Source organism: Eptatretus burgeri, chromosome 5, assembly GCF_056783735.1.
Source record: "Eptatretus burgeri isolate ZD-2024b chromosome 5, Ebu_testis_v1, whole genome shotgun sequence".
Classification (NCBI taxonomy): domain Eukaryota; kingdom Metazoa; phylum Chordata; class Myxini; order Myxiniformes; family Myxinidae; genus Eptatretus; species Eptatretus burgeri.
The window spans coordinates 111,865,580-111,882,013 of NC_140965.1; the positions used below are offsets into that span (position 1 = coordinate 111,865,580).

Consider the following 16,434-nt stretch of genomic DNA (forward strand, 5'->3'; position numbering starts at 1 on the left):
AAACGAAGTCAGAGATTGATAAAGAGCCCAACATTAAATGATCAACAAGTGATACGACTGAGAAATTTCATGTGACAATGAACTGGAACGTCGAACTTCTTTCATCCTCGAAGGACAATTTACTCCTAATAATGTCAGAGAGTACATGTTATAATATGATTAATGACAGTGATAAAAATTAATAACAAACAAGAAGACTGAAGAAACAGGTCTGGGTGTGAAACGCGTGATGTGAAGTCATGAAGGATACGTGATAATTAGAACCGTTCAAACATCAATGTTTTTGGGATAAACAGCCGGGTGTTGTAATTTGAAAAAAGCATGTCTAACAAGATGGTGCAAAGGTAGCACACATTACTGTGAGCTGTGTGTGGTTAGGGTGCGATTCCTGATGAGATTACAAACTCTTGCATTGGTGTTTGGCAGGGGTGGGTGATTCATCAATGTGTGCGCCGTCCCACGGATGGACGTAAAACTGAGTGTCCTGTCTGAAAGCATTAGTCGGGGGTCGTTAAATATCCCAGAGTATTTCACGAAGAGTGGGCGAGTTATTCCCAGCACTCTGAACAAATTCCCAGCACTCTGCACTGCATGAACGTCAAGCCTGGCTGGTAGGTTGGTGAAAAAAGTTTGGCCAAAAAAAAATTGTTCCCCAGCCGACTCCACAAGAAGGTTGGCAATAAATGGTTCCCCAAAAGAACTCAAAGTTAAAATGTGAAAGTAAAATATCGTGCGCAAATCCATATGAATAAATGTCAGTGTGTGTCTGTCAGTGTATCAGTGTGTGTGTGTGTCTCCTCCACAATTCCAAAACCATGAAACCTCGCAGCCTGAAACTTTGCATGCGTACTAAGGGAACTCCAAGGAAGTGCAAGGGTGAACATTGGGTGTTTGGGTTAATTAAAACACCCATTTTGAAGATAATCAACGGCCTTGTTTAATTATATCCTTGATCGTGCACATCCAAGGACACCGCGCTCTTAATCGTGTCTTACGGCACATCCTCAGTTATCTCTGAGGTCATAATTTGCCATTTTGTTCGGCCTGCTCAACAATGGCTCGAGTTGGAACAGGCTGCAAAGGTTCAATGACAATAAAGTGCTCAAAATGTTCCCCCCCCCACTTTCCTCACTCATATCATCAAATGTCTCATCTACGTCCCAACAAATTGCTGTCTACATCGTTTTTGCAAGGGCTATAGTTTTCAAATTTGGAGCTTGGAGCGATTTCATGCATTATATGATGCGATTTTCCACAATCTACTCTCACGAACTAATTCAAGTGTATAATAGAAATACAATTTGAGTTCGGAGGATCGGATTATGTGCACTAAATAACTCAAAATCTGGAGTGAAATCTGAAAATGTTAAGAAACTGGTGATGTTTTGTTTTTTGCAGGTATGTGCAATCACCAATAGGCTTGCTATCGCTTGCCAAGCCACCCGTTTCTTATCAACCATTTAATCAGAGTGCATGTTTGAGTGCTTGCTTGAGTGATTAGGCTACTTTCCGAGTGCTCGAGAGACGATAGCAGTGCAGTTCATGTTCCGATCGGGATGTACAGTCGGCAGTTGCTAAAAGGTAGAGGTGCATGTGAGTAGATGTGGATGAGTAAAGGGACTCTCTATGGGTGTGGGTGCATGCCTCCGCCAGGCTGAGCATTTTGTAACTTGTATTGATTACGGGTGCTGTGGTGGATAATTTTATCCTGTATCTTAAGATGATGATGGGTGGTGAAGCTTTTAACTTTTTAACCTCAGCAGCATTTTCCTTTGTCCTCATGACTGTTTCTAAAACAATTAGATGTTTTATATGAATCGGATGTGCTTTATAAAGGCTTTGTGGTTTCTCTTTGTGAATTTCAAAGCAAAATATATTTGATAACACCCGATTTCCAAGCCGTTTGGTGTATTAACGTGTTTTCGAAATTACAGAGCCAATTTTTTTTCAACCCGTCACAACGATTAGCAGATATTTCTAAAGATTCATGTTCATGCACATCTCCTCGAAATGTTTGCAATGCAACATTGTTCTTTTAAAAAAGAAAAAAAATAAAGTTTTTTCAAATTGCCCCAAAACAAGGGTGAAAGCTACTCAAGGTTTCTGGGTTGTATACAGTACGTACTGCAGTCGGTAATAACACTGATTCCAACCTGCCGATACAGGCCAAGCACTAATACAGTCCAGGGTGTGTGTGTGTGAGTGTGTGTGAGTGTGAGTGTGTGTGTGTGATTCATAAAGCATAACATTTTCTCTCTTCTCTTCTCTTCTCTTCTCTTCTCTTCTCTTCTCTTCTCTTCTCTTCTCTTCTCTTCTCTTCTCTTCTCTCTCTCTCTCTCTCTCTCTCTCTCTCTCTCTCTCTCTCTCTCTCCCCCCCCCCCCAATCCCGCTCCACGCCTTTCTAATACAGTGCAGTACCTTCCCCCTCCACTCCTTTTCTTTTCTCTTTCTTCTCTCTCCTCTCTCCCTCTGTCTCTGGACATATGAAGACAGTGGTTATGTCTGGGCGGTGGTTGTCTCCGGACTGTGTTTATCTGCGGACGTATATGAGCGGTGTTTGTCTCTGGGTGGTATTTGTAGCATGACCAGTAGAAAATGGATTTCACACATTATTTGTTTCCATTTTCACTGTTATTCTATGCAGAATCATTTTGATGAGACAGTATGAATCATAATTAACACTCCACCACATGTCTGCCTTCCCTTCCTCTCACCTCATGCTGCCTTCTCTTCCCCATCCCTCCTCACTCATCCCTCCCTCTTCTCTACACTCACCCCCACGCCCTTTAGTCCTCTCTATCTCGCAGCCCTATTACCATTCTCATCAGCAAAGTGACAGGTGGTATTTATCAGTGCAAACCTCCGCCAGGCTGAATAATTTATGTTTGTATCCCACTAATAGGCCAGATCTGCATCTGGACCTTCACCAAAATCTAATCGGCTTGTTCTTGTCACATACCCAACTCATCCAACAAGTTTGGTCCTAACTCGTCCACAACTTTTTGGATATTGTGCTTTATCTTTTTGAACCCATCTCTCATGGTGAAGAATCACGAAGAAAATCACAAGAAAATCACAAGAATCATGAGGACTTTGCACGACGGAGGATTCCCAGTCGGCAACTGGCTTTGGAGGCGAGGTTTGAAATGTGGCTTTCCCAGGAAAGGTCATGGAAGATAGTGAGACACAGAAGCTTGAAAGAAAGGACTTCTTCAAGAGAATTGTTGAGGAAGTGAATGGGGGGGTTTTCTAAACGGTCCTTTCGGAGAGACATAGTGAGTGTGAGATTTGTCTCGATTGAAAGACATGTTCCACGTGTTGGACCAGTTTGTGATTTTATCCAGATCTGCAGTGAGCAAAGAAGCTGCTGCTTGCCTGTCTGAGGGATGACAGATGGTACGGCAGAGGGTGGAGTCATCGGCAAAGAGAAATAGAGGATTTTCCAGAGAGTCGGAGAGATCATTGATGAAAACCAGAGAAAGAACAGGGCCCAGAACGCTACCTTGAGGAACTCCAGCCTGCACAGGAAGAGGGGATGAAAGAACTCCATTTAGGGCCACACGTTGACTGCGACAGGAGAGGAAGTCTGCGAGCCATGAGTGGAGATGGCCTTGGATACCATGGGAAGAGAGTTTGGTGATCAGGGCAGGGTGCCAGACTGTGTCAAAAGCACGTGAAATGTCCAGGGATACGGCTCGGATTTCCTGTCTGGCATCGAGGACCTCCATCCATTGATGGGAGAGCAGAAGCAACATATCCAGGATAGAGTGACCTGGTCTGAAACCAAATTGATGATCGGAAATCAAGTCATTGGAGAAGAGGAAGGATTTAATGTCTGAAGTGATGATGGATTCCATAACCTTGCTGATTATTCGGAGAAGGCTGATTGGTCTGTAGTTACAGGGATCTGTTTTTGCACCTTTTTATGCAGGGCAGTGATGTTTGCTGATTTCCAAGCAGATGGCAGATGACCTTGAACAAATGAGAGGGTGAATAGAACAGAGAGAGGGTGAGCAAGAGCAGAAGAGCAGGCTTTGAGGACACGTGGGTTGATGCCGTCTGGACTGGTTGGAGAATCTGAGTCGAGGTTTGACAGCAAGCTCTCCACCTTGTCAGGAGAAAAGGACACAGAGTCCAGGGACAGTTAGGTGCGACTGGGTAAGGTGGGCAGAGAAAGCGATGGGTTTTGGACACAAGATTTAGCTGCAAACACCGAGTTAAGGCATTCAGCCTTTTCACGTGCGGTATCAGCAGTGCAGCCATTTGAGGTAGGGAAGGGGATGGAGGGGGAACATACACCAGAAACAGATTTGATTAGATGCCACCAGGATTTTGAGGAGGGAGAGAGGTTTGAGAGTTCAGACTTGAGATGAGAAAGATGTTGTTTTCTGGCTCTCCTGAGGGTAGATACACACTTGTTCCGAGCTTTATGGAAGAAACTGAGATTACCCTCAGTTGGGTTTGCTTTCCATGAGGCAAAGGAAAGTCGTTTCAGGACAACTGCCTCGCCACAAGCTTCAGTAAACAAGGGCGGGAGGAAGGGTAGGACAACTGAAGACAAGACGGGATAAATCTGTGCATGAGGGAAAGCAAGTTTCTTTGAAGGAATTCCCAGGATGGGTTGATGTTGGAGAAAGTAGCGATAGGAGACCAGTCTATAAGTTTGAGGGCTGCTTGGAGACCCTGCCAGTCGGCTTGAGTGAAATGCCAGAATCGACGGCAGTGAGGTGGTTCTCTGATAATAGCCAGAGATGTTCATCCAATTTCCTTTGATCATCCTTGAGTTGTCTCTACAACTTCATTGGAGTCCACCTGTAGCCAATTCAATTGATTGGACATGATTTAGAAAGAAACACCCCTTTCTATAAAAGGTCCTACAGTTGACAGTGCATGTCAAAGTAGAAACTCCACCATGAAGTCCAAGGAACTGTCTGTAGAACTCTGAGATAGAATTGTGAGGTGGCATAGATCTGGGGAAGGGTAGAAAACAATTTCGAGAGTGTTGAAAGTTCCCAACAGCACAGTCAGCTCCATTATTGGGGAATGAAAATTATATGGAACGATCCAGACTCTTGCTCGAGTTGGCCGTCTGACCAAACTCAGCAACCGGGCAAGAAGGATCTTGTTCAAGGAGGTGACCAATAACCCAATTACCACTGTGACAGAACTACAGAATTCCTTGGCTAAGATGAGAGAACTTGCAGGAAGCTGAACATTCTGCAGCACTTGACAAACATTGTTTTTTGGGGAGAGACAGGTCAGATGTAAACCACTCCTGAGAAAAGGGCACATAACAGCACATCTGGAGTTTGCAAAAAGGCACGTTTGAGACTCTGAGAGAATGAGGAAAAAGAGTATGTTGTCTGATGAGACGACAATTGAACTCTTTGGCCTGAATGCAAAGCACTATGTTTGGCAGAAACAGAGCACAACTCAGCAACCATCTCATACCATCCCTACCGTGAAGCATGGTGGTGGCAGCATCATTCTATGGGGATGAATTTCAGCATCAGGGACTGGGAGACTTTTAAGGATAGAGGGAACAATGAATGGAGCCAAATACAGGCAAATCCTTGAGGAGAACCTGCTTCAGAGTGAAAAAGACCTGAGACTTCGGTAAAGATTTGCATTCATTCCAACAGGACATTGACCCCAAGCATAGAGGAAAGCAACACAGGAATGGCTTCAGAACAAGAACGTGAAAGTCCTTGAGGGGCCCAACCAAAGCCGAGATGTGAATCCAATTGAGAATCTGTGGAAAGACTTGAAGATTGGTCTTCACCGACACTTGAGCTTGAGCTTGACAAGCTTGACAGAGCTTGAGCAAATCTGCAAGGAAGAATGGGAAAAAATCCCCAAATACAAATGTGCAAAGCTGATACAGACATACCCGAGAAGACTCCAAGCTGTAATCGCTGCCAAAGGCGCTTCTACAAAGTATTGACTCGGGGGGGGGGGGGGGGTTGAATACTTATTGATGGAAGACATTTCAGCTTTTCATTTTTAATTAGTTTTAAAATATTCTCAATGCACTTTTTCACTTTGTCATTATGGGGTATTTTGTGTAGATCAGTGCCAATTTTTTTTTTTAATTAAATCCATTTTCAATTCAGGCTGAAACACAACAAGATGTGAAAAAAAAATCAAGGGGTGTGAATACTTTCTGCAGGCACTGTAAGTGTTATGTCTGAGCTACCTGATAAATTAATGAATCCTCGAGTCCCATTACTACCCTAATCTTACTTATGACATTCATTTTGTCTCAATTTGCCTTCTCAGACAGCTGTCTGTACCATGGCTGGAACTGGCAGTTGGTTGACAGTGTCAGCATACAATTTGCCCAAATCTGAGCCGGCTTTGGTACCCTTTGGCCTGAAACCTGAGTTTGCTTCTATTGTTTCACATGTACCTACCAGTGACAGATTTGCCAAGGGAGTTGGAATCTTAAAAAAAAAAACATATACGATATCATTAAAGGCTCAAATTTTTAGCTTATCTGGAATTTACATTCCAGATAACGTATCATCGTTGTGTGCCGTCCGTCCGTCCATCCGTCTCCTTTTTCGTCTTCTCCAGCCAAACTGGAGAAGACGTCCGTCGACGTCTTCGTCGTCACGGTGCCGATCCGGCTGAAATTTTGCAGCAATGTTCCTCTCCTGACTGAAAACTGGAATTGCAAAGCTCACTCTGGTCACGTGACTTTAAGCCTGTCAAAATGGCCGACTTATTAAATTCCTTCAAAAATCTTCTTCTCTTGATCCACCCATCAAAATGCTACCAAATTTGGGTTGCAACATTATGGTGGGGTAGGAATGGTTAATTATATTATGTAAGTCATGCAGATTGTGTGACCAGAAGTCTGTCAAAATGGCCTACTTCATCAACTTTTGGGAAAATTGCATTAATTCCTTAAAAAAAATTATTCTCCAGACCCCCCCCCCCCCCCCCCCGTCAGAATGCTACCAAATTTGGGTGACAACGTGAAGACAGGGTCGTGATTTTAAATTGAGGTAATGCCGATCAAATGAGTGTAAATGTATCAAAATAGCGGATTTTGTAAAATTTCTGGAAAATCTCTTAAATTCCTTTAAAAATCTTCCTCACCAGTCAGAATTCTACCAAATTTGGGTTACGGCATAAGGCCAGGGCCCAGATAAGCTCCAGGTCCAGTGGTCCTATTTTTCATTAATAACGTTAAAATTATTTGAATTCTGTGTCTAGTAATCAGGTGTGTGTGTGTGTGCGTGAGTGTGCGTGTGTGTGCGTGTGTGTGTGTGTGTGTGTGAGTGTGCGCATGTGTGTGTGTGTGTGTGCGTGTGCGTGTGCGTGTGTGTGTGTGTGTGTGCGTGTGCGCATGTGTGTGCGTGTGTGTGTGCGTGTGTGTGTGTGTGCGTGTGCGTGTGTGTGTGTGTGTGTGTGTGTGTGTGTGTGTGTGTGTGTGTGTGTGTGTGTGTGTGTGTGCGTGTGTGTGTGTGTGTGCGTGTGTGTGTGTGTGCGTGTGCGCATGTGTGTGCGTGTGCGCGTGTGTGCGTGCGTGCGTGCGTGCGTGCGTGCGTGCGTGCGTGCGTGCGTGCGTGCGTGCGTGTGTGTGTGTGTGTGCGATGATCGAAATGAAATGTGATACAAACAGAAGTGAAATTATTTGTTTTTGTTCAAGGGACCCAAGGCAGCATATTAAATCTTGCTCACGTGATCTGTGAAAACAATTGGTGTAATCAGATCGGGGCCTACTACACCTCTCACCCATGATGGCAGACGCAGTTATCTTGCACTCACATGTTCTATTACATCCAGACGGCGACGACGTTTAAATACAACCCAAATTAGTCTTGTTTGTTTCAAAGACTGTCGTGGTGCTTTTTCCCATCTGGTATGGTTGAACAGCAATACTGATCGTACTGTGTGTGCTCACTGCTGTTTTGCTGATGCTTGGGAAATATTTTTTTTTTATTTTTTTTTTTTGTATACCTTGGTCGAGGCTCGTATGAGAGCTAACACACAACTCACAGCAAGGAGGCATGAGACAAGAGGGGCGGGAGTGGAAGGGACAAAACAGTGGGGAACAGACACATTAGGTGAACTGTGGAAGGGAGAGGGATGGGGATGGGATGGGGAACATGGCGAAGAGAAGATGGACATTTCAGGGACTTTCAGGAAGGAAAGCAGGAGAAATGAAGGAAGTGGGCTTGGGTGGATTATTGGGGGTAGAAAAGATCGAGGATTTGGATGGGGGAAGATAAGAGGTGGTGGTGAACAGCTGTTTTGAAAGCCTGGAGGGAAGAATCGGAAAGAATAGAGTGAGGAAGTTTATTCCAAAGGCGGGAAAAAATAGGAATGAAAGAGTGAAGATGAGCAGTGATTCGTGATTTTGGTAGTTTTACCAGAAGGGGGTTGTTGGCGGACCTTGAGCGCCCTGTGGAAATGTGGTGGGGACAAATCGCAGAGAGAGCAGGGGGGGAAAGGCTGGAGAGGAGTCGGTAGAAGACAGAAAGACCACCGACCAACCTGCGGTGATTGAGTGAGAGGCCCAAAGACTCAGCTTCGTTGCGGGAGATGCCGATGATCTTAAATGCCCTGGTTTCGACAGCGTTAAGCCGAGAAAGGTGGGAGGCAGGAGCACCAGCCCAGAGGGGAGAGCAGTACTCCATCAGGCTACGGACAAAAGCTTTGTAAGTGCTCAGGAGCTCAAGAGGGCCGAGGAAGGACTTAGCACGACGGAGGATTCCCAGTCGGCGACAGGCTTTTGAGGCGAGGTTGGAAATGTGACTTTCCCAGGAAAGGTCATGGCAGATAGTGAGACCTGGAAGCTTGAAAGAAAAGACTTCTTCCAGAGGATTGTTGAGAAAGTGGATGGGGGGGTTTTGTAAACGGTCTTTTGTAAATTTTGTAAATTTGACTGATAATGAGCCTTATTTGATGGGAAAGAGCATCGGGTGCTGGGATTGGGCATCATCAAGATAAACCTTTGTTTCAGACAAATGGGGTGCACTGCACTGCATTGCAATGACGGATGAGGGAGGCCAAACTTTGAGGAAGATAAATTAAAACACACCTCAAAATTACAATGGTCAATTTTCGAAAAAAGGGTCGAGTCTCATGGAGGAGCGAGAACATGGAATGGATCAGGATGCAACAGAACAAAAAGAAACAGCAGAATTAAAGGGGGAAACACAAGAGCAGGGTTGAGGGACAAAATAGAGACTTCGAAGATAAAGGGATGTTAGGAAGAATGAGGACTAGGGAGAACACATGGGGTGGACAAGATGATACAGAAGCAAACTCTCAGGAAAGAAAACAGGAAAGTCTTTTAAGAGGTGCACCTTGGGAGAGTTAACGGGCGAAGAAAATGTCATGCTTTTGGATTGGGGACAATGGTGAACAGCTGTCTTGAAAACTTTGAGGGAAGAGTGGGATTGAAGAGAGTGTGGGAGTTGGGAAGAAGGAAAGGAACGTATGAAAGAACAGAGGAATGGTGAGCAGCGATTCTGGATTTTTGGAGTTTCACCAGAAGGGAGTTGCTGGTGGACCATGTGCAACCTGCAGAAACCTGGGGGGCAGGGGGAGGGGGACAGATCATGGAAAGAGCAGAGTGTGCAAGACCAGAAAGGAGGTGGTAGAAGACAGGGAGATCACCAACCTGTTTGCGATGGTGACGTGACAGGCCCATACACTCACCATCACAGGAGCTTCCAATGATAATGAAGGCCTTGGTTTCTCGGCGTCAAGCTGAGCAAGATGTGAGGAGTTTGTGTCATTACATGATGTCTCGGGATCTGGCAGTGAGTTGCAGCTCCCCCATATAAGCACTTCAAACAGAAATTAATCAAGTACACTTCTTGACCAAATTATTCAAAAAGTCAATGTTGTACTGGCTATACAACTCAGGAGTCATCAAGCAGCCAATCATTGACTCACAAAGCCAAGACCTGGTGGCCTTCACATAAAATGACGACAACATTTCCCAAAGTTCCATTTACTACTCAATGGTTTGTATATTCATATACACATTGAGATTGCAAACTATTTGTTTGAAAAACAAACTTGATAATAATCAGATAAACAATGATGCATGTTTTTTGAAAATCTAGTGCAGATTGGCTTTAAGTTTCAACTCCAGGTCTGAACCCAAAGATACAAATTGTACCAAATCGACTCCTCGACAACTATTCAACAAGATCCACTGCAGCAGAACTTCTCTTTCCTTTGGATTATTGGACCCTCCAAGTATGCTTCCCAGCACTCTGATTCCAAAAGACATTAACGAAACATCCATTTACTGTCCTTTCATGTCATGAAGTCTATTTCTCCCAAGGCTCTGATAAAATGTTCTTCTTTACTCGTAACTAAAACATCCCCCACGGCCAATAACCATAACGAAACATCCCCCACCACCAATGATGGATCTCCCAACAATTACAACGTGTAAATGACCAATTAGGGATGCGCCGTGTGTAAAACTGCATTTTTTTTCGGAAATCCGATGACATGCTGCCAAAGAGCATTGAGAAACTTAAACAAATGACACCAAAGTTGAAACTTGGTCATCTGCTACTTGTGCTAATATGCGATGACAGCTAAGAGGAATGACATTCTTATGTGCTCTCTCCCTCTCTTTGATGTGAATACACCTGCTGAAGGTTATATCCTTCCTTTAGGCCAAAAGAGGAAACTTTTTGTTGTTGTTGTTGCTGTGATGTTATTATGAACGAATAAAAAATTGGGAATAAATTATATTCACTGGTTAAACATTTGATGAGTGGCAATGTCATCCTAAGCACTGCATGGAATATGGAGGCAGCAAATACGAGACCTCATGGTGTGTGTGGCATCGGAGAAACATAGAGGTTGAGATGAAAGGGATGTTCATGACAGCCTCATGAAGGTTTGAATAACTCCTGGAGGCACAGCCATGCTGCTAATTAAGTATCCCCCGTGGTTTAGGGCAAAAATTTAGACATTGCAACAACATGTCCAAACTCTTTTCATTAGGTGCAGTGACATATTCAACACCAACACGAGCAAATTCCAGGAGTTGGGACACTGAGCTTAACTTCCCATCTGCTCGATGACATACATCGATGCAACACCTCACCTGCAAAACACCATGGTTGACAGTTTGTCGTTGGGTTCAGAACAAAATCCAGGCCAGACAGCTCAAAGGCAAGTTCGCTACCTCCTATCAGAACAACACAGTTTTGATATCGATCTACCCTAAGCTCCAAAAGGGCACAACAATAATTGGCTCAGTTTGTAAGAAAAGGCAAGGTACATGCAAGGAATAATACAGTATGCGGTTAGGAATGTACTCTCATGTCTGTTCATGACACAGCATGTGCACTGACCATCCCTGCTTCAGTCTGTGGCTTGTGAACAACAAACTGATAAAACTGCTCCATAGCCTTGACCTCAATTTGTTTCAAATTAATCAATGTTTGAGGATTGTGGAGGAGAGCCATCATATTTATGCCAGCCAGCAAAAAAATAAAGTATGACTTCAAGAGGCAATGACGAAGTGGAATGTCGCACACAAAGTGCTTAATAATAGTACTAGTGGCCTTAGTAATTTGCATTGCACTCAACTGTGCAGTAAGACATGCTAATTGCACACATGAATGTATTACTTTGACATCTCCATCATGTGATACTTCATCTGCCACCCCACCAACTCGTCAACTTCAAGCCTGCCCAAGCAGAATGGCATAGAACCAGGAGTCAACTCGAGATAATGGGGTTTGGCTTAATGAAACAAATGGCAAACATAAGCCCGATCATGGCCCACAACCTCATTCGAGACAGGACAATATGGAGACATCCTCCATGGAGTGCCAACACTGGATCGCCAGCAAGACCCCTTAATCAAGCCAAAAGTCAAGAAAATGTAGCCTATACGCTTCTTACATGTGACAACAAGGGAAAGACTGAAAGATTATTCATATATATTTATTTATTTGAAACAAAAGCTGAAACCCCTAAGTTTTATTTCATGAAATTGCATTCAATCATTAAGAGAAATATATTCATCATTAGTAAATATTTATATCGAAAAAAGACAGACAAAAGGTAAAATCTCATGAACAAACAAGAATAAAATGATAATGGAAGGCACACAAAACTATCAAATCTATTCATAACTAACAATTCCACAAAAACTCAAGGTTACTTGTGAACAATAGTTTGAGAAAATGATAAATACTTTGAACATTTGCTTTAAAGAGCCCTTGTTTGCCCATTAACCTTCAGTCCATCAGCTCGATCACGATCCTCAATGTTTGTTATTATTATTATTATTATTATTATTATTATTATTATTATTATTATTATTGTGTGAGAACAAATTACGAAAAATGTCAAGTTGGTTCTACAAGTGTGACAATAACAATGCAGATAAAATGGCCTGTTTGTCTGTGGAAATGCACAGTCCCTTTAATTTATAATTATCATATTTCAATACAGACCACAAACTGAATCGTATGTGAAGCGTACGAATCATGAATAATTAATCCATTGTTGAGATATTGAGGGAAATAGATGAAATTTAATGGTATTCACAAAGACTTCTTTCTCCGATTATATAGTGATCAACTCAACTGGGATGCTGGCAGATCTATCTATCTATATATATATATATATATATATATATATATATATATATATATATATATATATATATATATATATATATATATATATATATATATATATATATATATATATCTCTCTCTCTCTCTCTCTCTCTCTCTCTCTCTCTCTCTCTCTCTCTCTCTCTCTCTCTCTCTCTCTCTCTCTCTCTCTCTCTCTCTCTCTCTCTCTCTCTCTCTCTCTCTCACACACACACACACACACACACACACACACACACACACACACACACACACACACACACACACACACACACACACACACACACACACACACACATATAACCATGGCATGGATGTGTTTATTTATTTTAATTACATCCACACTTTTTTTTAACTTTAATATCTTATTGGCATGTTGATGTTGTGCTTGCAGATCTGCTTGAGCATGAGCACCCACAGCAGTCAGGCTTGCCACCAAGGAGGTCAATGATTGACTGTACGCTTGCTCTTCGGGTCCTCACCAAACGCAGACGAGAGTTTTGGCAGGGGCTGCTTGCAGGTATAGTGATGTCTGTAAAGCGTTCGATTCAGTGAATCGGGATGCCCTCTGGAGGATTCTTCGTCTTTGTGGGGTGCTACCAAAACTGATCAATCTGATGTCTGAACTATACTCTGGTACTGAGAGTGCTGCGAGATGTGGTGATACTATCTCTGACTGATTTCCAGTTGTTACTGGAGTTTGTCAGGGGTGTGTCCTGGCCCCCACACTTTTCAGTGCTTGTATGGACTGGATTCTGGGGAGGATGTTGGAGAGAACAAGCCACGGTGCATCATTTGGGACTGTCAAGATCTCTGACCTTGATTTCGCAGATGATGCAGTCACATCTTTGCGGAGACTCTGGATATCCTTTTGGGGTCCCTCAGGGTGCTGAATGAGGAGTCGGAGCCGCTGGGATTACAGGTTTCCGGGGTCTAAACTAAGATCCAGGCTTTCAATGACATATTGGATGCTGCTATCCTGTCTGTACCTATTTGTCGTGAGGATGTTGAGGTCATGGAAAGATTCACTTACCTTGGCAGTGATATTTATGTCTCTGCAGGCTGTGAGCAAGAGGTCAACAGATGTCTGGGGAGTCATGGATTCACTGGATCATGGAGTGTGGCACCATCGGTACCTGTGCAGGAGGACCGATGTCTGAGTCTTCAGGTCGTTTACGCTTCCAGTCTTGTTCTACGGATGTGAGACTTGGACTCTGAGCAGGGATCTGAGATGGAGACTTAATTCCTTTGGTACTAGGTTTCTTCAGAGAATCTTTGCCTATCACTGGTCATATTTTGTGTCCAACGAGCAGTTGCTAAGAGAGACTCAAATTGGATTTGTTACCTGCATTGTTTGTGAGCATCAGCTGCGGCTGTATGGACATGTGGCTCATTTTCCTGATGCTGATCCTGTTCACCAGATTCTCTCAGCGAGGGAATGTCGTGAGTGGAGGAAGCCAATGGGCTGACCACGTGCCTCGTGGTTGCAGCAGGTTGATCAGCATCTTAAGGAGATGGGTATGGGCCAGAGATTTGCCTGGGGGATGGCGAGATGGAGGCCCCTGGAGTACCAGCGGAAAGTGGATGCAGTGATGCGCTGCCCGGGCACATCCTCCCATACCTGACCTGACCTTGCAAACCATTGGTGTATTTATGAGGGGAGGTCAATAAGTAACGTAAAATGGCAATACAAATTCGATAATGTAATGTGTGTAGTTGTAGACGACATATGTTATAACTCTGGGTAAGAGTCATGTTTTGCCTTTTTTAGATCTAGCAACATTGAGCGTGTGACATCAGTAGAGCAGTTCCAAGATGGTGGCTCCCTTCGAAGCATGCACCAGAGAGGAGCATCGTTCTGTCATCCGTTTATTGGGAAGTGAGGGTGTGAATCCCAGTGAAATCCATTTTAGAATGAAAATGCTAGGTGACGCATGTTTATCGCTGCAGTAGGTGTACGACTGGGACACGAAGTTTAAAAGTTGGATGGAGAGTGTCGATGAACAGCAATCTTCAAGTCTTTACACAGATTCTTAATGGGATTCAAGTTGCTGGGCCATTCACTGACTTTCACGTTATTGTTCTGATGCCATTCCAGTGTTACTGTGGCTGGATGCTTGGTGTCATTGGCCTGGTGGAACGTAAATCTTCACCGCAGTTGAAGGTCCGTCACAGTGGTAACTGGGTTCTTGGTTACCTCCCTGATCAAGGTCCTTCTTGCCTGGTTGCTCAGTTTGTTCGGATGGCCAGCTCTAGGAAGAGTTTGGGTAGTTCCATATTCTTTTAATTTCCTAATGATGGAGCTCACTGTACTCTTCGGAACTTTCAACACTTTAGGAATTATTTTATCCCCTTCCCCAGATCTATGCCTCCTCACAATTCTCTCACAGAGTTCTACAAACAGTTCCTTGGACTTCATGGTAGAGTTTCTGCTCTGACATGCACCATCAACTGTGGGACCTTATCAGAAAGGTGTGTTTCTTTATAAATCATGTCCAATCAATTGAATCGGCCACAGATGGATTCCAATCAAGTTGTCGAGATATCTAAAGGATGATCAAAGTAAATTGGATGCACCTGAGATCAATTTGGAGTGTCACAACAAAGGGGTTGAGTACTTATATGACGCAAGACATTTCAGCTTTTCAGTTTTAATTAATTTGTAAATATTTCTAAAAAAACAAAAAAATTATACTTTGACAGTATGAGGAATTATGTGTAGATCAGTGACCAAAAAATCTCAGTTTCATCGATCTTAAGATCGGGCTGCAACACAACAAAATATGAAAACATCAAGGGGTATTAATACTTTCTGAAGGCACTGTAGGTGGGTATGAATAAATAGAAAAAAAAACACAATACCTGTATATAATATTGAATAAGATCAAGGAAGAAGCAGACGAGCATGACATAGTGATTATTTAACTCACCACTGCATTCTGGAGGACGGTTCCTATTACTCCAAGTCCCAGAAGCCTGACAAATTGACCAGCCAGCATCTGTGCCACGACCACCTCTTGCCTCAAAACCAGGAAAGCAATGGTAGGAAGCACGAGAACGTATCGCAAGACCTTCAACCTGGACAAGTCCTGCCACAGGAGCAGTTGGAACTCCACAGGTTAGAGCTAAGGTGGGAAAGGGACACAGATTTGATAATCCTGTGAGAAGCAATGCACTTACATGACCATTGAATTGATCCTCACTTTCAATTGCAAAACAACAAAACTCTTACAAAATCAGAATCTTCACACATTCCATGATTATGAAAGTGTACTTCTCCAGCTTCTCCACAAAACCTTGGTTTGAACCACAGACATTTTCAAACTAATTTAATTTTGCACTGCAATTTGAAGAAATTATATTCAATCACAACTCCATACACCATACACCATACACTCCTCACTGAACAATATGCCAATTAATAATATTTAATGTATAAAGCAAATCTGAAAGTACACCTTTGTTCGCATCATTACACAGCACTGGGAACACTTTTGAATCAAAAGATTACATTTCTCGGCTCTTTACCAACTCGTTATATCGTGGCGACTATAATAATCCTTCAAGCTTCTCTTGCCATGTTCATTCAAATAAATCAGCTAATCTCAAAGTAAACATTATTTCTGTCTTTCTATATATAGGATGAAAGATCATGCTGCGGAGTGGCAATCTGTGCAGGATTCTTGTCTTTTCCAAGAGACTCTTCGTCAGAAACGATGGTTTGGAAAGAATATCATCAATGATGATGACAGCATGATAAAAATGGTTGTATAAAACTTGAGGAAACATTTACTCATTAGTTTAAACTTGTAAA

General features: G+C 43.1%; 1 protein-coding gene across 3 annotated transcripts in view; it reads right to left on the reverse strand.

Annotated features, from left to right (window-relative positions):
- Window positions 1–16,434, reverse strand: part of LOC147027167 (CUB and sushi domain-containing protein 3-like) — a 1,179,270-nt gene that overhangs the window by 203,743 nt on the left and 959,093 nt on the right. For all 3 annotated transcript variants that reach the window (XM_085883358.1, XM_085883359.1, XM_085883360.1), the window contains one exon: window positions 15,551–15,745. In XM_085883358.1, the coding sequence (XP_085739484.1) occupies window positions 15,551–15,745 (195 nt within the window). The remainder of the gene's footprint in view (window positions 1–15,550; window positions 15,746–16,434) is intronic.